The sequence below is a fragment of the Stenella coeruleoalba genome, assembly GCF_951394435.1.
Source record: "Stenella coeruleoalba genome assembly, chromosome: X".
Lineage (NCBI taxonomy): Eukaryota > Metazoa > Chordata > Mammalia > Artiodactyla > Delphinidae > Stenella > Stenella coeruleoalba.
This window is the reverse complement of record NC_137152.1, coordinates 81255317-81277316: the sequence shown is the minus strand read 5'-3', so window position 1 is coordinate 81277316 and position 22000 is coordinate 81255317. Positions and strand designations below refer to the sequence as shown.

The following is a 22000-nucleotide window of genomic DNA, read 5'->3' as shown; positions in this document are numbered from 1 at the left end:
AACTTGTCTTTCAAACTTGACAGAAGAGCCAACCCAAATCCAGTTGGATTTGTGGCTGTAGGGAAGTTGCTTGCTTTTATTAAGCATGGCTTATGCTCTCTTTCTCTCACACCTGACACTCACACGTAGCTTGCAAAATCAAGAATTAGAGCTAGAGAGAAGAAAACTCTTCCCCCCAAACAAATGATTTCCCTAGTTCCATCCCCCACCTTAGATTGAATGTGTCTGAAAGCAGTTCTGATGTCAAGTGTCACCCAGAGGAAACTTCTTCTCTGTTGCTCTCTCCTCTGTGCTCCCACACATATATACCCTTGTCATAGCACTTACAACATGGCATTATTAATTCTGTCTTTACTTACATGTCCCCAACACTAGAAATGTGGACTCCTTGAGGGCAGGAGTGGAATCTGATACATCTCCATACACTTAGCATCTACTATGGGTCCTGGCACATAGTTTTAATAGTATTTGTTGAATTGAATTAAATTATTTCAGGCCTGAGCTGTGTATTGCTTCCATTTGTTCTAAACAGCAGTCAAGGAGAGCCAGGGAGCATGAGGCAACTCTTTTCAATTGTGGGGAAGGCTCTGAATGATCTTTTTGCTTTTCCCTCTATCCCCCCTCCCCCATTACTCCCATCTACCATTTTTCACTGCTGGGTGCTTATAGTTTGTGCAAAGAAAAGTCTTAAACATAGCGCTGGATTTTCTGTGACTTTTTTGTCTTTTGACCTGGGGCTGATGGCTTTGTCATTTTACTCAGCCTTTATTTAGTACAGTCAAATCTGATTAATTGAGACTAACTTGAGGGAAGGCCAGTCGGAATTATAGATAGAAATGAAATGCAATTTTATTACTTTCAAGTTCATAGAGCAATAAGAAGTAGACTAACAAAGCCCTTGCCAGGAAGTTTTGCCAAGTAGAAGTCCTTGGATCTTCTTTAATGAATAAATAAGAATGATGTGCAATTAACATATTTATTGTTTGTAAATTGCTTCTAAAGTGCTTAAAAACAATTTATTCTCTTGAATGGTTTAAACACTTCCCTTGTAATCTTGTTTACACCATAATTTGCCCAGCAAACGTTTTAAAAAATAGATACAGCAGCCTAGCTCTTCTGATGATCACCAAATGTGAATTAGTGACATCTGAACTACAAAGGTATGACTCCAACACGGTGAAGCAAGTAAGCCTGAGAATGATGCTTTGAGGAAGTGGGCAGAGCAGATTCCTCCTTTCCTGCTTAGTTGTTAGTCACAGAGGCAGGACCTCAGTCCTATGCAGAGATGAGAAAAACTCCCTCACCAGGAAGCAACACTTGCTATCAGTCTAGCCCCCCTCAGTGGTCTAATGCCAGTTTCCACTGAGGCAGTAAAAATGAGCAAATTTACCTTTTCAATAATTTCAGTATGATCAAACAATCCCCAGTGGGCAAAACTAATAGAAGATACTGTATTTTGATTGCAGTTTATCTCTAGCAATTATAGATGAGCAATTTAAGTGGCAACAAAGCAAGTCATTTGCTAGAATGAGGCTGTATTTCATTGAGCTTTATCATTAGACTTTTTTCGGATCACTCAGCTAAAGACAGTCTGTTTCCTTGGGTGGATCATACATCCTCTTTCTGCAGTATCCTGAGGAACAATTACTTTTCTTAATGATAGGACATTGACAAAAAATGATTTACAAACATCATTTGCACTAAATTTTACTTTTCCCTCCCTTTAGAAATTTTGTTGATGGAATTTACAGCATTAGGTTTTACTCTTTGGGGACTTCTTAGAAGAAATAAGAGGAAGGAGCTGGGAAGGTGGAAAGGGATGAGCCCTGGCCTGGGTGCCCAAAGAGATGAGTTCTAAACTTATGTCTGGGTTTCTAATAACCGGCTGTGATGCTTTGAGGGTGGTGGTGAGGTTCCCTGGGCCCATTTCCTTGTCTTAAAAATATTGACTGTGTGTGCGTGTGTGTGTGCATGTGTGTGTGAGAGAGAGAGACAGAGACAAAGAGACAGAGAAACAGAGAGATAGCGAGGGAAGAGAGACAGAGAGAAATTAGATACTCTCTAAGATCTTTTTGAGCTTTAATGCTCTCTGAGTATCTGATTCTGTGACGGTCATGAGGCCAAAAGGGAATTTTTCAAAGCCTAGGGCATAGCATGGTCAGACTGCAATAATGATTTCAAGAACCTTTGCAAATGACCACATTTGGCAGAAAAGCAACTGAGGGCTCTATCATGATCTGAAGAAATAATTAATATTGCATAAAAGGATGTATTTCTTTGTAATTTATGAAAGATAGAACTCAGAAGAGGCTATAGATTGAAAGCAAAAGCAGTGCTGGCCAACTGGGTTTCCATTTCCTACTGTCTATAAAGTTAGACTGGGTGGAAGGTCCCCTGGTCTGGGAAGCAAGAGTCTCAGGTTCTTGCTCTGACTCTGCCAAAAATTGGCTATTGATTTTGGATTCAAAAACTCTCTGGGCCTCATATTTTCCATCTGTTAAAAAGGGAAAATAATACCTTGCCTATGTACTTCTTAAGACTGTTGTGGTTATTGGAAAAGAGCATAGAGAAAGGCTGTGTGAAAAACAGTCACCATACTGAAACAAGGTGCTATTTAAGAAAATAATTTTTTTTAATTGGGCCATTGAGAGACACAGCCCTACAGGTGTTTCTCACTGTATTAGATTGTAAAAACTTGCTTTAAATGTGTAGATTGTATCATGTTCATCATGACGTGTATTATACACTGGTATCTTAATGTTAATAAACATACCATTCTAATTTTGTAGGTTCACAAGTGATTCTTTGGATGAATGAAAGAGATGGGTTTACAGGGGTGGGAGACAGAAGGGTAGTTTTAACTTAAGCCAGTCCTCCCTATAATCTAAATTCTTGAGAAATGTTGAAACAAATACAAGTCTAGGAAGCAGAGTAGCCTTTCTTAAAAGAATTTTGCAAATCCTTACATTTCATCTATGGAAGAGACAAATGAGCTCTTCCTATCTGATGGACAGGTCTAACATCAGCTGTTAGCTGACTAGCAAGTAGTGGGTGAGTACGTGCTCTGTTCCAGGAATGGTGACAGGCACTGAAGATACAGACACTAAAGACGTGGTCCTTGCCTTCAAGGAGTTTCCAGTCTCATGGGGCTGACAAATAGGTAATAAAATGTATTACATGATGTGATAGAGGTAAGTCTACTCCTTATATTTCGTTAGGTCACCAAGAGCATCACATTTCATAACTGGAGAGTCCTGAGTCACAGGCCAACAGTCTCTCTAAGGCAGCACTGTTCAATAGAACTTTAAGGGATGATGGAAATATCTATATCTGTGCTGTTTAATACGCGAGCCACTAGCCACATTTGCCTACTGAGCACTTGAAAGATGGCTACTGTGATTGAGGAACTAAAAATTTAACTTGATTTTTGCTAATTTAAATTAAAGTACTACATATATTTGTGCTATTGGACATGGTATCTATGCCATTGGACAGCACAGCTCTAAGGAATGGTAGAATGAGCCCACAGTAGGCTCCAGGGTGGTCCTGAGTTGAACTCTCTCATTTCTTTGGAACTTAGAAGGCCCTGGTCAAGCTGCTCCAGCCCTTTAACCATGTTTTTCTATCCACACACTACACTAGGTTTTGAATGGCTCCTTTCCAGCTGACTGCTCTGAATTATGCATGCTAATGTGCTTTACTTAATCCTGGGATGAGGTTTTCTTTTTTTCTTCCTTCCTTCCTTCCTTCCTTTCTTCCTTCCTTCCTTCCTTCCTTCCTTCCTTCCTTCCTTCCTTCCTTTCTTTCTTTCTTTCTTTCCTCCTTCCTTCCTTCCCCCCTCCCTCCCTCCCCCTCTTCCTCCCTCCCTCTCTCTCTTTCTTTCTTTCTTTTTTCTTCCTTTCTTTCATCTTCCCTTTCCCTCCCTCCCTCCCTCCCTCCCTTTCTTTCTTTCTTTTTCTTTCTTTCTTTCTTCCTTCCTTCCTTCTTTTTAAAAAGAGATTCCATGACAGTTCAATCATAACAGGGGAAGCAAATGGGGCGAAGGAAAACTAGTTTATAAAGGATTTTAAAGTGTCTCAAATCTTGCCTTTCACATAATTTCAGATGTTATGAGGTCATTTCAACTCTCTTTAGATGAGTTGTCTTTCTCTCTCTCTCTCCACACACACACACACACACACACACACACACACACACACACACACTCCAGCTAAGGTGTTGAATCAGCAATTAGAGAAGTTGGGTTCATGTATATATATTTTTATCTCTCATGCCAGAAAACAAGACTGTTCACTGCATTCTTTCTTTTTCTGATAGTACAGTTAAGGGGAGAATGAGATAAAATATCTTAGTAGGAAACCTCAGAAAAAAACTATTCATGATGTTGAATGGAAATTTAGTTGCAAATAGAAATGAGTATTCAAGAGAGATCAAGTTTATAACCTGATAATCAGATGACCTGTCACTTGTCTGGAAGTTCACTTTTAGAAAGCACCTGCACATTTATTATTTTATTTGATCCTAATAACAACTCTGTAAGATAGTTAGGACAGGTGCTATTTCCATTTTATAGATTAAGAAATTGCAGGTCAGAGAGGTTCAGTGATTTCTGTAAGGTCACACAGCTATTTTTACCTTGAAGGTTCTGTATTTGGAGGGTTTCTAGGACTTTTCTTTGAATAGTCTGTGTTCTTTTCTAAGCTTAAAACAACCTGAAGAAACAATCACCAGGGTGACTTATGGCCCTAACTGAGCTGTGTCGACCAGGAACAAGCATTTTTTAATATGGAGATACAAAAACACAACCCTCTTTCCCTCACAAAAATTATATGTAATCTGCATGTACCTGTATGTGTGTTATGAATGAAGATATGACTGCCCGCACCTGTTTGTACTGGTTGAACCCCAAACAAAATCTTTCTTTGTTATCAAGTAGACAGAAGTATTGGGCAGACCAGGATGAGGAGTGAGTGTGCTAGAAGTGGAGAAAGAGCTGAGAAAACCATAATTCAAAAAGAGTCATGTACCACAATGTTCATTGCAGCTCTATTCACAATAGCCAGGACTTGGAAGCAACCTAAGTGTCCACTGACAGATGAATGGATAAAGAAGATGTGGCACATATATACAATGGAATATTACTCAGCCATAAAAAGCAATGAAATTGAGTTATTTGTAGTGAGGTGGATGGACCTAGAGTCTGTCATACAGAGTGAAGTAAGTCAGAAAGAGAAAAACAAATACCATATGCTAACACATATATATGGAATCTTAAAAAAAAAAAAAGGTTCTGAAGAACCTAGGGGCAGGACAGGAATAAAGACAGAGATGTAGAGAATGGACTTGAGGACACGGGAAGGGGGAAGGGTAAGCGGGGATGAAGTGAGAGAGTGGTAGTGTATATATGGACATATATACACTACCAAGTGTAAAATAGATAGCTAGTGGGAAGCAGCCTCATAGCACAGGGAGATCAGCTCAGTGTTTTGTGACCACCTAGAGGGGTGGGATAGGGAGGGTGGGAGGGAGGGAGATGCAAGAGGGAAGAGATATGGGGACATATGTATATGTATAACTGATTCAGTTTGTTATAAAGCAGAAACTAACACACCATTGTAAAGCAATTATACTCCAGTAAAAATGTTAAAAAAAAAAAGAAACCAACGCAGCCAAAATAAATAAATAAATTTATTTATTTAAAAAAAAGGAGTATTTGGAAGACTGGCCAGGAGAAAGCTGGGGAGGGAGGACACTAAGAACTGTGTGGAGAAAGCAACATAGAAGTTACTTGTACAGGTTGAGTGGTAGGACTCCCAGGCACAGTACAGTGTTATGTTTCTGACAGCATTAAGTTTTTTTTAGACAGTTAATTTTGGAATTGTTCCTGGTTTTTGCTGCTGAGAGTCTGATGGGAGAGGGAAGGTGAGGTGTTCCTCCTCATTATTTCTTAATCTTCCTGCAGGAGGAAATTGCTCTAGTTGTGTTCACTGCCCTTGAACCTGTCATGTTCAAGCAGGCTAGGGTATTTTTTTTTCTCCCAAATAGTACATCCAGTCAGCCAGTCTTAATTACTTCTATTTCATTGCATTTCCAAGAATCCTAATGAGGTGTGGCCTAGTGGTGTGAGTGCAGGACCTGCAGTGAGAAATCTTGAATTCTAGTTGCAGATGTGACACTGCTTCTCTTTAGCAGAGGGCAAGTCTCTTAACGTGTTTTGTCGTGCTGTTAATGGGGTTACTAATATTTATTTAACTTATAGTAGCAGGAGAATTAACTAGTTAATGTTGGTTAAAAGGGAAAAAAAGAAAAAAGGGCAAGTTTTTGTGTATCGTGTTCATTTCCAAATGCTAATTCTTTCAGGATGATATTGACAGGAGGCACCTGCTCTATTGCACTTATCAAGCACCTCCTGGAAGTCTTGCTGGATGGATGAGAAGCAAAATTGTGTGCCATGACCTCTGTAGAAAATGTAGCTACCTTCAGGCCCAGTTTCTAACCTGGGTGTCTGTTTTCTGCCCATCTAAGAATATTCCTCTATCTTATGGTTTCTCAAAGGTTAAGTACATTTTTTTCTCTCTCCTGAAACTCTTTTTAAACTTTCTGAAATTCTTTGTGAAAAATGTTTCATATACATGCAAGGTGCTTTAGTAATTGTTCTGTTGGTGCATTGCATAACTACATTACAGATTTCTGATACTCTGACAATTTCAAACTGCTCATAATATTAGCCACTTTTCAAGGTGTAATCATGGATTTACTGTGCATGGTTGCCAGCATTCTTAACGTCAGATAGTAGCCTTTTGATTAATCTCTGTTTAAAAAATCAGGTCAAATTCCAGCCTACCCTCACCACCCCCACCCTGGCATAAAACAAGATCTGTTAGGATTTGGGAGGACAGGTAGGGGTTTTGAAAGAATGAGTAAACATTTCCATTACTTCCTTGAATCAGTCCTCTTCCTATTGCTTCTCATTGATGCTTCATAAGGTGATGCCGAAGTGTAAGCTCTGTCTTGTCTCCAACACTGATTTGCTGCAATGCTTGTTTTAAGTCACTAGAAATTGGAGGTTACTGTGGATTTCCTTCAGTGCCTAATAATTTCAACAAAACCAAATGCCTTTATTTAAACTCCAGTCATAATTAGAGGGTTGCCAATGTTAAGCAACCAATGGAGTCTGATTTTGAGAAATGTTTATTGTGCCTCATTAAATTTGAAATTAGTACTTAAGATCAGAAATAAATAATCTGTTTATATTTTGGTAGTGGATGCTGTGTGTGCACACCCTTTCCTCTATGCATCCCAGTGAACTGAGACACCCCTGTGTTTGCCATGGTGGTAATCAAAATAGCTACACCAAAAGAGGACTATGGAGGATTTCATTGACGACAAACAAGAAAACGATCTATTGAGTTGCATCTAATTAGAAAACATTAATATTAGAAGCTAACACATTCACTATTTCTAAGATGGTATATAACTCGGTTTTTTTTGTCAGCATGATCACACATTACTGGCTTGAGCAACAAGCCAATACAAGGGAAATGAATTAAGAATGGTATGCCAAAGGCTGTTACTCCTTCACGCTTAAATAAGCTTGTGGAGACAACTGGGTTTTAAGTGATGTATAATATAAATAATGAGATTGGGGCTGGAACTGGATTTGGGGGTGTTGTTTTGGCCCACAGGCACAGGGCCACACACTGCTTTCCCTCCAAATATTATGAAAGTTTTTCGGCTGGCAAGGCTTGCTCAATAGAAATTGTACTCTGCAGGCAGTCAAGGCTCTGTAGCTGCTAAGTAGTAGAGAATTGAGACCAATGAAATAGAATTTAGCAGAAATGTACCAGCTCAGAGTGCTGGACCTTCTCTAAGCCAGGAGGGCTTAAAGATAGGCTGGATTCAGGAGAGCTCATACGGTGGATCCATGGGCCATTGCTTGTGGGACATCTTATATTGGTTTCTAACTGTCAGTTAGACCAGCTTTACCAAATCATAGCTTCTGAAGTTGAAGCTACCCCATAAGTCATCACTAGTCATCTTAGGTCACCTTGTAAAGATGGTTGTAAATGCCTCTAAAGGACAATTGAAATGGTCACCAAGGTTGCAGGGAAGAAAGTGGCTCATTCCTGGATCCTTTGGGCTATGTGACTGGGTCCTCCATCTAGGTCTGGAGAACTTTCTCCAGTTAGTGTGTGCCAAATTTTTCTTTTGTCTATCTGCTACACTATACTCTCCTGACCCACTCACTGAAAGTAGCCAAGAAAGTCATTCAGAGAAAAATAGGTATAAAGCCGGCTAATCACTTCCCTGATGTTTCCATCTTGTGTTTTCTTTCCATCTCGGTAGTAGGTAATGCCAAGAACAGTGTTCCTGGGGATTTTTCTTGTTTTTGTGACTTGTTCTAGCTGAGTCAGTATTTAACGTGGCTGTAGCACTTAACCTGTGTATTTGTTTTCTTGGCTGTTTAAGGGGGAGAGTAACAATTGGCACCTGCTTGTAAAGTACTTTAATATTTGGGGATGAAAGGCACTCTGAGCCTGCAAAATAGCTTTAATGTGTTGTAGTTATGTATTTGGGGATGGTGATTGGTCTTCAGGGTTTGTTCCATTGGTGAATGTGGTTGATAGCTATTTACTTCTCAGGTTGAATTTTGTTTATGTGGGATGAGATAGTATGACTCATGTGATTGGGTTAGTCATTTTATTTAAACTACTTGTATCCACACCGAAGTCTTGTTGATTTTGCATTCCTGTGTAGAATAGGCATTAACTGGTTCCTCAGAGCTTTTTATAAGCAGATATTATTTTAAAGTGCACTGTGCCCCACAGAGGACTTAGAAAATGGTCCCAGAGCCTTATTCAGAAGCCTGTTCTTATCTATATAATGGGGTGGTGCTTAGCCTGGTCATTCAGTAGGCTCTTTGCCTCTGAATTACATGGATTCCTGAAGAAAGCTGCTAGGTTTCTCAAGGAGGCCTTTGTAGTAAAATTTGCACTGGGTTGCTCTTCTAAAGTCACAACTTTGACCCAATAAAAGATGAGGGTGGAGAAAAGTGATTTCCCTAAGCTGCCTTTGTCACCTCTATGTAGTCTGACCACATCAATGGTGCCAGTGGAATTTTAGCAGTGATGACAAAAGGCCACCAAGAGGGGAACTCTTTCAACTTGACTTGGATGTTAACTAAATGGGCTGTGTCTACCACTGATAGCCCTGTCCTGAAAGCCATTGGAATCCTAGAGTTCCCTTCCACATGCAGAAAAGTAGCTGCCACGCTGTCAATCTGTGGCTCAGAAGTCTACAGATAAGGCAAAGCCTTATCACAGAAATTTTATCTACCCCTGGTTTGGAAACAGTATCATGTGTCACTACTGCCATTCCCAGAGATATGGCAGGACTGATGGATGATGGGCAGGAAGCACCTAACTGTGGCATCTTATCCTTGGCAGTTATATCCAGACTACTGTGTATTTATAAGGTCATAGTTGAAAGTGAGGAGAGAAAACAAACTGTAACTACAGAAGACAGTGGGCAGAATAGATACTTTCTGAAGAAACAAGACCACCTTGGACTAATAGAATTGGTCACCTGCTTTAACTGCAATAAGAAGCTTCATTCTAAACCTCTTCCATTTATTCTCTGGTCTTTCATTGATGGATTCATTACATGAGTACTTGCTAAGTGTCCAGCATTGTGGCAGTGACACTTCAAATGAAAGCTTCCAATCCAGTTGGAGGATGAACTGACATGCTACACACTGAAGTAATCATAGAACCTGAGGAAATTCATAACTACATCACACAGTCTGTACACTAAGTGCTGAGAACATGCTAAGCTATGTGGGATGATCAGGGATGTAGACATATTAGAAATGAAGGAAATGAGATATGAGAGAAATAGAGGACTTGTGTTGGATGACTGCTTAGCTAAAGATTTAATTTAGATTTAGTGCTAAATGTAACAAGGAACCACTGAAAGGGTTCTTTGAGGCCTTGCAAAGAGAAATGCTGTGATGAAAATAGTGGGTGAGGAATATTATCCACATAACGTTTTGCAAAATGGGCTAGAGGAAAAGGCAAATGGAACTGAAGAAGTAGTGTCACAAGGTGATGAAAGCTGTTGAAGTAGAGCCAAAAGGACGTATACACATGCTATTTCTAAGAACTTCATAAGTTTTATAACTCATTTGATAGGAGAGGGATGTGGTTTGTACTTGTGATATGGGTTTGTACATGTAACAAATATAAAGGCCAAATCCGCCTATGTGCATCACCTACTACCATCAAGCCACTAGGATGCTACTTAGTTCCATAAAGTTGCAGTGTAATTCCCAAAGTTGCACTCCATAGCCTCTGTACAAGTATATGCATGTGTCTGCAGGTGTATGTGCCTCTGTGTGTGTGTGTTTCATGTTTTTCTGAATGGCTGACATTTTAACCATCCCCAGCAAGAGGTCTATCAATTTGTGACCTCCTTACCGGTACAGCCTATATCTTTTTTTTCATCCTCAGGGTTTGGTGCATGTGTTTTGAATGGATGAATGAATAGATGAATCAGTGCGTGAACAAGACCCATTTTGTTTTAGAATCCTACAATTTGAGGGGGCTCGAAGGGAACATTGGCATCATTTGGGTTATTCTCTTCATTTCCTAGATAGATAAATTAAGGCTTCAAGAGGAATCAAGTGATTTATTCAAGGCCATCAACGAGTCAGTGACAAACATGAGGAGGGAATTCAGGTCACCCCACTACACCACCTTGCTTACTATTGTCAAACCGCGTGTGTGTGTGCATGAGAATTAGTGCTGGTGTGTACATAGGCATGGCTAGTGGAAGTTTATTTAGCTTGTTTTCCAGTTCAGGGTAAATATGAGCTTTCTAGTGATGGCAGCTCTGGGGATGGTGCCTTTTATTCCATCTTTACTAATTCCTCCTCCAGCTTTTGTTGTCTGGATGGATGTCTTTGAATATACATTCTAACTGGAGGCATGTTGACTTTGTTTTTATATAGAATTTACATTTTAATTTTTATGTGTTGAGGATAGTAAGGAGGAAAAAGTCATTTTTCAATTCATTTTCTAAAAACGCCTTTGTGAGGAGATGCCATTTGAACATCTAAAGCAGCAATCGCTTTTAGAAAAAGGTTATGCATCTTATCATTATTGATCAAGAACCAGCATTTAAAAATCATTTTGCTGTGCATCTGATTTAGGATTCCAGTTTTCCTATTTGTTTTGATAAGATGACTGAGTGAAAAATTAAAAAGAATTAGTTAGCAGATCGCAGTTATAATGCTTTTCAGTTTGATGGGACTTTTAAAGTGTAATTTAAAATGGCTGTTCATTTTCAAATGAAAACCTTAAGGTTTGATGAATCTCTTGTTTTCATCTCAGCATCTGTAACCTTCTTTAACTTTGTAGCATGACCTGGGGATTTGTGCCGCTGGGCAAATATTCTAGTCCTGGATATCTGCATTTATTGGGCTTGTTTCTCCTTAGGGCTGAAGTCTCTCCTGGTGATAAATGTGGTGCTGAGAGAGTCGCAGTCACTCTTCCAGAGACTAGGGCACAACTTAGTGAACTGTGAAAGTAATGCAAAATGACAGTTAAAGTAGGGCATTCTGGTACCTTGGGGGCCTGACAAAGTGGAAGTATTTGACTTCAGATGTGCCAGACTCATTAACATAATAACATACTACCCACCCCAAAGTCTCTCTAGAAACCTCCCATATCCAGAAAGGAGCTGCGAGTAGAAAGTAGTTAGCAAAGAAGGCTCCTGAGCAGGTAAAAAAACAAACAACAACAAAACCCAAAACATTACACAGAAGTCCCTATAGTAAAGATCACGTCATTTCCCTCTCAGAAAAACATCTCAGCTCTCTACCCAGAACTTAACTCTCGTTTTCTAGACTGTTCTAATAATTATATAGTTTCCAAGACAGCAGAGTGGAAATATCAAACTTGAAACAGAAGAGGAGCTGCTTTTGATATACTAATAGTACTGAGAAGTAACAATATTGAGTGTTTTATAGCAAGTTGGTGGGAGACATATGTTAAAAATTAAAGGTAAGAACTCAAAAAACACAGTGCTTTGGGGTCAGTGAGTGTACAGGCAAAACCTGCATGGTACAGTGATTTATGTTTAGAAAGGTTCTTCTAAGGAACCAATAAGGAACTGTGTGATAACGTTCAAAAAGAAGGCAGAATGGGTAGGATTTTAAATCAAAGTTTTAGTCCTTAGAGGAGAAAGCACTAAGCTATCTAAAAAACTGTGCTATCCAGGGGCTTCCCAGGCTTCCCTGGTGGCGCAGTGGTTGAGAATCCGCCTGCCAATGCAGGGGACACGGGTTCGTGCCCAGGTCCGGGAGGATCCCACATGCAGCGGAGCAGCTAGGCCTGTGAGCCATGGCCGCGGAGCCTGCGCGTCCGGAGCCTGTGCTCTGCAACGGGAGAGGCCACAACAGTGAGAGGCCCGCGTACTGCAAAAACAAACAAACAAACAAACAAAAAAAACCAAAAAAAACCCCTCTGCTATCCAGAAGTATTTATTCTTTAGGTTTTCAGAAAATCAAGATTTTATTAAACCTAAACAAAGTGAGAAGTCTGCTCTCAGTGAATCCTAGGATAAGGAATTCTAATTAGAGAAGGGATTTGGGAGAAATATATTAAATGATAGGAAAGTGACTCTTATTTACCACTGAGACAGAAAATAAAAGTTTGCTCTAGACCCATTTTTTTTTCTAATGTCAAGATTTAGGTTTTTCAGAAACAAATATTCTTGTCTCTTTGTTGTGTTCCTGTGTTAACTTGGCTGTCTCATTAGAGATGGGGACATTTCCTAGTGAAATTAATGTGACATTTAGAGAAAATTTCCCCTCTCAAATGTTTTTTGTTATTTGCCATTTAGAATACTTAGAGAGGGGATTGGAATAATGTCAAGCAAATTTTGATTAAATAAGGCTAACCAGGAGCCAATACATTCATGCAAAAAAGAAAAGCTCTTCTATTATTTCTTAAAAAGTGTATTTCTGTTGTCATTCTTTATCTTCTATTGAGATCACCTTGGCAGATAATCTGACAAAAGAGATCCATCTTCTAAACAGCTGAGCTTGCCTTAGAAAACACAGCACATCAAGTCAAAGCCTGTGGCCCATCTTTTGCTCAGGAGAGTTCTCCACTCTGGATGTCTGTTAGAATTACCTGGGAAGCTTTTAAAAAAAATACTAATGCCTGGGCCCCATTCCATGCCAATTACCTCAGAATCTCTTGGAGTGGGACCTTCACAACAGTATTAAAAAAAAATTCCCTAGTTGATTCTAATGTGCAGTTAGGGCTGAGAATCACCGGCTTAAGGCATGCAAACTATTCATTAAGAAAAGATTATTTCCTTCTTCAGGGTGGTCTGAGTCTCATTGTTTGCTCTACCTGAAGTGTGAAAAAAATTTACTCTTTCAGTGCACAGTTGGGTTTGAGCACACGCCTTGAATCGGTATGAGCAAGAACACTTGATGTTAGTATACCCTGACCCATAAAAGGCCATCTATGGCCAGTTAGCTCAGTTGTTTGGATTATAGTTCTAATGAGGCCAGAATAGTGTATCCTACCCAATTAGAATAATTCTGTTGCATACGTTGTTTCCATAACGCTAACCAAGCTGCCTCACAAAGAAACCTGATACTGATTAAAGAGGCAAAAGACAATGGATGACTCAGTATAGTACCATCCATTATGGGAAAATCAGTTCTAGTAACCTGCTTCATGAACAGTACTTCTAATTGCATGAGGATGCAGCATGGGCCATCTGTCCATTATGGTTGGTGCTGGTTTGGGGAATGGAGTATTTACATTTGAAGGCCAGGACCCACGAGAATGGGAGGGGGGTTTACTCTTTTAGACTAAGAAAAAGGAGAAAGATAGGAAGGTGATAAGCTTCAATGATACTCTCCTACCTACAGTGGCAGATCATGGCTGGCTTTTCTGCCCAGGTTAACCCATCTGTATATCACAGCAAGGGAAAGAGAATTGTTAAGGTTTCCATAAGCAAGCCTTTTAGACCTGTGTCCTCTTTTAACTCAGTGCCTGTGAGTGGGAATCCTCAAGGTGAGATATATTATTCCATTAGGACCAAGAAGTAGTACAGTCACCAGGGATAAATTTGTATGGTTTTGCTTATTTGCCCAGAGTTCTGGCACCGTGCCTGGAGGTCACATCTCCACAGGGCTCCATATTTGATGCACAGTGCACACAGATTGGACACCCTCATATGCAAGTCTATGTAAAATATTCTACTTGAAAACTGGCTTCTTTAACATGACAATATCTTGGGATGTTGCTCATGCTTTCCCTGCAAAGCCAGTATCCTCTTTTCTTTTACATCTGTTTCTCTATCTATTAACTTTCTTGAAAAAATGATTTAGGAAGTTTGGAGGCTGAGATGGAATGTATGCACGTTACTCTTTTATTGCCCGAATGTGGTCAAATCCCTGCTCCTACTCAGGGATCCAGGTTCTGTAGAAAGCAGAGGATAAGGGTTTCCATCATTCCCACAATGAGTCATGATAAATACACTTGAAATTCCCCTTTGGATTTGTGTTCCATTATGCCTATTTTATAGAGGAGTAAAATGAGACACATAGAAATTAAGTAATTTGTCCCGGTTGTACAAACTAATAATTAAACTCCTGAGTGCTTAATCAATTCCCTGTTTTATTTGGATAGAATGCTTTTGGGGGGGCGGTTAGGAGATTTCCACTTATTAAATTATATATTGTACTGAATATCATAGAAAAGCACATTTACCCAACACCATTTTTGCATTTTATGTTTGTATAAAAATCAGTTCAAGAAGTGTTTGTTGGTTGACTGACTGATGGACAACCTCTTCCAGCATTGTATTCCCCATGCACCTTCAAGTTTGCTTCCTCCTTCTGTAATTATGTTTGCAACAATTTCAGCCTCCATTTTCTTATGAACAAATTAGAAATGAACTAACCCTTTTGATTTTCACTCTCCCAACCCATTCCTTCCAACAGAACAAAAACTTACTTGTGGTTTTCATTAAAGGGGATTTTATCCTTTAGATAAAAGCAGTGTGGGTGGATATTATACAGCTCATCTTCAAATAAGGGGCATGTGGAGGGCATGGGCATGCCTGAGTAAGTACAGGGCAGTGATGGGATTTAGTTTTCTTCTCCATACGTTCTTCCTTCTTTCTCTCACCTACTCGCCACCCCCATCCCCACTTACTCTAGATGCTTAGGGTCCCTATCCTGACTATTGGCTGTTTGGTGCTCATGTGGTAGTTAGATCTGCTATCACCTGTCCTGTTTTCCCCTCTACCAAATTCTGAGCTCCTTGAAACATAAAGCTGCATCTAAGAGCCTAGCGACAGTAGTCATCGGAAAGGAATGTACTATTTTGTTAGCTCGACAGCTATTGTGTTTCCTTTCCCAGGCACTTTCAGTTGAAGTGATTTCAGAAGGCCCTAAGGAATGGTGAGAATGGTGAGAATTTCTGGTAGACTGGCAGGAGAGTGGAGGAGATGTGTTTGGACATTTTTCAGTTTATACAATGGTTCAAGGAGAGTAGTACTTTAGTGTTAGAGGTAAGATCCACTTTACTGGACTTTCAGTTACTTCAGTGTTGACTTTTCCCTGTGTTCCCCCTTCTAAGGCTGCCCCCCCTTCAATCCACCCCCAACCTCTGGATGCTCATCAGCTGTTAGCCCATCTCTTTCATCTGGCAGGTATTCTGCATTTGCTTTTGTAAAACCATTGTTCAGGCAGTCTGCTGTAACCAGATTAGACAGTGGTGTTTTAATGATAGGAACGTGCTATGATAGGTTTGCTTGCAAACTTCATGTTTCACATGAAAGGCTTTGGCACCCCCTGTGGACTGCCCTTCATCCCGTTTTAGGCATAATACTTGTTTGCCTTTATGTCTGTGATAAAACGAAGGCCTTCCTGTATAACCAGTGCTGAGCAAAATGTCTTAAAACAAAGGGAAGTGCAGTTTAAATCCACAGTGATTACCTTGCTTGCATTTCCATATCTATGGAATACATATTTTAACATGTTAATTATCTACTACTAATAAAAATACCTTTGAACTTCCAGTCAATTTGATGGGCACAGAATTGTGTCCACTGGGGAATGGGAAGCAATTAGTTTCTGTAAAGATTTTGGGTCATGCTGTATCTTCCCTAAGTGGTTGCATGGTCAGTAGCCAGGCATATTCTAGGGGATGTTTGTGTCAAGTTCATCTTCATCTGCCTGGGAGAGCTGCCTCCACAGAGCCCCCAGGGCCCCAAGGAGGTGGCAGGCATTTGTCAGGCTGTTGCACCACTATGGCCTTGGTTTCTGATTCATTCATTGCCTCTTGCCCAGTAGAAAAATTCCTCCTAAGCAGGAGAGTTTAGCTCTTTTCATGAGTCATCTCTGTAACCTTTTTAATCTTTTTTTCCCCCCACTGCAGACTGAAAACTATTCTTTTGACTCCAACTACGTGAACAGCCGAGCCCATTTAATCAAAAGGTATGTTGGTTTGCTTGCCTATTTCTACAACTAAGCTTGATTTAATATAAAAAGCAAAAAGATTAAGTATTTTTAATGGTGCCGTTTTCAGATTTTGAAATGAAAATACCCATCTGTTTATTGTAGAAAATTAGGAAAATTCAGAAAAGCATTAAAAAAAACTAAGTAAAAATCACTGGTAATTCCGCCACCTAGAATTACTGTCGACATTTTATCATGTTTATTTACATAACTGTATACAGAAATAATTAACAAAATAAAAAAAATTGGGGTCATATTAAAATACAGCTTTATGTGATGATTAAGAAATCTAATATTAAAATTTTCTCCTGTGGAACTTCTAGTGAATTTCAGCATGGCTGTTATTTTGACAACTTTGAAATCATTTTAAGGCTATTTTAATGACAGATAAACTAATTCCTTATCTTTAAAAAACTTTATAGATGAGAGAGGGAAAGAAAAGGTATTTGCCTAATTCAGTAAATCTTGAAATAGAAGTATTTCAAATGAAGCGTTCAAAGTTGAGATTTGTGTGAATGGTTGGTCATAACTCAGTTATCCATGGAGCCACAACGTATGTGAATACAGAGCTGAATACTGCCAAGGAAGATTTCTATCTGGTGCGGTGGGCACTGAGGTGCCCAAGGCAGGCAAGACAAGGGGTTCAGGGAGTCCTCTAAGGAGAGAACTTGTGCAGAAAAATTGGTACTGACCATTCAGATGATGCCTTTATTACTGTTTGATGCAGATATCCTCTTGAATGGTCCAGTGGTTATTCTGCAGCTAAAATTGAACTCTGTGTGTGATTGTTAAAATAATAGAAATGAAATAGAGAAGCAAGCAGGGTATGTTAGAGCTGCAGTAGAGAAGATCTGAAAATTCTATTATTTGCTGGCTCTAATTCCATAAATTTACATCACCAGAAGTGTAGGATTCGAGGAATAAACTAGTTTGTTGTACAAACAACTTTAATTCAGATCTAATTTAATTCACGATGCTGCAGTAACCCTGAAAACATGCTAGGTTTATCCGTATTGGTCTGGAATCGCTTGTGACCTTAAGTGTCGATCGTTAATTATCTGAAAATGGATAGCCCAGTATTAACAGTCATAGCATTGTTTGGAAGTTTTTGAGGGGTTGGGAGGAATCCATTTTGAATATTTTCTTGGCCTACAGAATAAAAGCAGAAGGGGAGGAATTCAAAATTATCCGACTGATCTATTAGGAGGGAAAAAGCCCTCTTTTTTGTGCACTTATTAGAGTAACCACAGCAGAAATTTGCTTTCTTTCTGCTTCAGAACTGTTATTTCATAGCTCCTTTTTTAAACTTCTGGTAAAAACAGTGACTTACCTTATCCTCATAGATCCCTTGGGCTAGCTCTGGGTACCCGGGGATTCTACGACCAGGTTAAACTAATAGCATAAGCCTGATTTTCATAGCATGGCAGAAAGCTAAGACTCCTGGGGACCCTCACCGTCTTAGGTCAGACCTGAATATCCAATGCACAAGGCAAACTGATGAGATGAAAACTTATGTTCGAACATTTAGCTGTCGGGACACATGTATTTCCACAGCAGCTTTGGGACTCACTTGAACTTCTGATTTTGATTAATTACTTTATATGTTTTTGTTTGCACACACAGACACACAAAAGGCACAACCTGGACTCAATAGGATCTCAGTGGAAAAATCTCCTGATGTTGCCTGAAATCAAAGATAGTGGCTTTTTACCAGGGACAACCTTGATTAAGAGGAAACATCTGAAAGCTCAGGGACACATGCATTTTTGCCAGGTTCTGTTTTTGGAACCCTGAGGGCTTTAGAAAACCACAAAGGCCTTGGAATTTATAGGATCAATTGAATTTAGACAAAGCACAATACCTGGAAAGACACAGGGAATCTTGTGTGCTATGCTTTTTGGGGGGACTAACTATTTTAAATGTAAAATGTGTGGAAAATGTTAAGAGAGTAGTGACTAGGTGATAAAACCACACAAACCATGTTCAAATAGCTCACAGTGATGTTTGAAAGGTGTTTCGCTGTATGTGGTTTCTTGAGGATCCATTTACATGCATGGAAAAAGCTCCTGACCAGGACATTCTGAATCTGATTATCAGTTTTAACTTTATTATCAAGTCCTTGTTTCTTTAAATGCCAATCCAATTTCAGGCCAACCTTGAGAACTTCTTTTCCTATCCATTTTTTCTTCCTCTATTCACTTTCTACCCATCCAAGGATGCTTCTTGGACCCTTCTTTTTAGCATTCTCCAGCAGTTGTTAACTGTCTTACACTCAGACTCCTTTTATTCTCTCATCTGTCTACCTAGGGTAAACCAAAGGAAAGCCAGAGGGCAAGGGGGTTCTCCTAGCACAAATCAAGGTTGAGAAGGGTGAAGAGTAGATCTGGAAGGGTAACGGAAGATATATGGCACATTCGCCCATAATCTTCTGCACTGAGTAATCTAGCAATATATTTCTGTAGTTTTTTTTTTTTTTCAGAACGTCACCTGTAACCTGCAGGTATACCCAAGGTTTATGTCAGAGTCCAGATTAACAAGCCAAGACAGTTAGGATTTTTTTCTGGATAGATTTCCTTCCTGCTATGTTTGTTTCCTTGCTGTCATCTCAGCAAGGAAAGCCAGCAGTGCTACTTTGTCCCTGCTGCAACACTCTTTCCTCATGCCAGTTTTCTGTGCTGCTGTCTGATACCTGCTTCTGCAGTGCTTTTTGAGCAATATCAAGCAGTGCATGTGGCTATAGCTCAAAGAAAATAAAACAGGAAATGAACATGGTACTGAAGCAGTGTGGGGAAAAAAATGAGCATTGGCTCCTAAACCATGCGTAGTGCTTTCCTTTTCCACCCAAATTGTCCTGGGGTTTTGCAGCACCTGGTATGGTGCCTTGTCTATAACAAATGCTGGTACATGTTTATTGAAGGAATGGAGGAAAAAAGTTGAAAAAAACGCCTCAGCATTTTTCCATTGAAAACTAGCATTAAATGTTCCCTTAAACCTGCAATTTCTGTCCTTTTATGTGCATTAGAATCTCCTGGGAGGCTTGTTAAATGCAGAGTCTCTAGCTCCATCCCTGGAGAATCTCCAGTTTTCACAGATTCCCAAGGTGATTGTGATACAGGTGGTCTAGGAACCACTCTGGGATCTTCCTTATGTTTCTTAAATATAGTTTCCCTTCTCTTTTGACTTTCACTCTTTTCTCATTCTCAGAAGGTATTTCCTGGGTATGTGGTGTGACCTACTAGGAAGATAAGACCTGTTTCCTTTCAGATTTTTTTGTCTTTTGGAAAGATTTCTAATATTTTAAAGGGTAAATACGGGTCAGAATGTTATTAATGATCATTCATCAAGAATTTTATGAGTAATTATTGTGTGCAGAATCTTGTTCTAAGTTTTCTCAGACAAACTTGTCCCTCTGTTGGCCACCAGAGCAAGTAATAGAAACATTTGTATTTACAATACCATTGCAAAAAGAACCCTAATTTATTGTCCCACAAAAGTTGGTTTACAAGTCGTTCATCTACCAAGAAGTACACAGGTAATAAAGCAAGTGGAATCAGCATTTTTTATGCCTGGCATAAATTGTTATTTGTTTTGGGTGAGTGGCCGTTTACCAGGCTGTTTTACAATTTGCAGCATCTTACTTACTGTCTTAAACTGCCTTACAGAAATCCATTCATTAAGCCACTAAATGTCCTTACAGGATGAGAGAGAGAAAGTGGTACTTAGAGAGTAAGTGGTACTTAGTTTGTCAGATGGGCAAACTGAGCTTTAAACAAGTTAACTATTCTAAGGTTTGGGGGAGGGGGTTAATACTCCTTGCTTTTTCTTTAGAGAATATATGACTTATTCTCTCCTTACCAGTCCCTTAAGTCCTAGTAGCCAATTCTTCACTATTTTATTATTTCTCTTCTTTCTACCTAAAAAACCAAAAGCTCCGAGGTGGTTTATAATATTTAGATGCATATAAAAACGATGATCAAAAATTTAAAAGACAGATCCAAAACCAATTACAAGAAGCTAAATAGAGATCCCTGACATGTAACTCACTGCAATTAAACATTATATTTTCCTTGAAGCTTTTGAGAAGCCAAGACAGAAAGGTAAGTATACCAGAGCGTGTCATTCTCATTTTTTAATAAAGGAAGGATACACATTTGACAGGAGAATTTTTTTCCTGTCCCTGAATTTTAGAAGAAATTAACATAGTGGACAATGTCTGACTATAGTTTATAGAAGATATAGAAACATTATTTATATATACATTTCCTATATCAATCCTATAAAAAGACTATGGGCATAATATTTAATAGTAACTCAATGAAAGCATTACCATATATGGAAGTAATGATCATATTAAACAATAACCATTTACTGAGCATTTGTGTATACCTGGTACTTCATGTGAACTATCTCATTGAGTCCTCAAAATGGCCTCTTGAAAGAGGTTTTAGCAAATGCATTTTATTATTTTATTTTTTTAAGTTTTTTCTTTTTCTTTCTTTTTTTTTTAAATTGGATTATAATTGATTAACAGTGATGTACTTAGTTCCCCAACAAGGGATTGAACCTGGGCCCTTGGCAGTGAAAGCATGGAATCCTAACCACTGGACCGCCAGGGAATTCCCAGCAAATGCATTTTACAGACAAGGAAGTCTAGGCACCAAGACATTAGCTCTCAGGCCCAGGTTCCCATAGATGAAGTGGCAGATTATGGATTATCACTTGTTCTAATGACTCCAAGTTCAGTGCTCTTTCCACTACAGTCAGGAAATCTAATATGCTACAGGAATAGAGTTTAAAGAACCTAGAGCAGTGGTTCTCACCTGGGAGTGATTTGGCAAAGTCTGGAGACATTTTTGGTTGTAACTTCTGGGAGAGGCACTACTGGCATCTAGTGGGTAGAGGCCAGGGATGCTGCTAAATATCCTACAATGCACAGGACACCCCCCCAACCCACAACAAAGAATTATGCATCCCAAAATATCAATGGTGCCGAGGTTGAGAACCTTGCTCTAAGGAATGGTTAATTGCATTGTTCTTATTCTACACCCCTCACCATCGTATGTCTCAAGCAAGTTTTAGCAACTGCTGAAATGCAGTCAATTCAGGGTTGAATTCTGTGGTTTAAGGTAACAATTTTGCATTGTGGATTAAAGAAATTTTCACATGCTTCAGATAGCAGAAATGCAGGTCAAAAAATTATTTGTTATAAAAATGTAGGAACTAGTAATACTATCCAGGCAGGTTTCCTTTCTCCTGAGGTGCAGGGGTGCATGTGGGCAGGACCAGATTTTTTTCTAAAAAACAAACTTTGAATCTGTTCATGCTGTGTGATTAGTATTTACAGGAAGCCTCCAAATCTGTGCCATAAAACTAGAGGTGGTGACACACTTTAAAGCATGTGTTTCCATTTGGTCTTAATGACCATAAAAGACTCATAAGATGATTGATTTT

General features: G+C 39.3%; 1 protein-coding gene across 3 annotated transcripts in view; it reads left to right on the top strand.

Moving 5' to 3' along the window:
* The window catches only part of PCDH19 (protocadherin 19), a 108245-nt gene that overhangs the window by 41650 nt on the left and 44595 nt on the right, over positions 1–22000 (top strand). For all 3 annotated transcript variants that reach the window (XM_079911374.1, XM_079911373.1, XM_079911372.1), the window contains one exon: positions 16470–16528. In XM_079911374.1, the coding sequence (XP_079767500.1) occupies positions 16470–16528 (59 nt within the window). The remainder of the gene's footprint in view (positions 1–16469; positions 16529–22000) is intronic.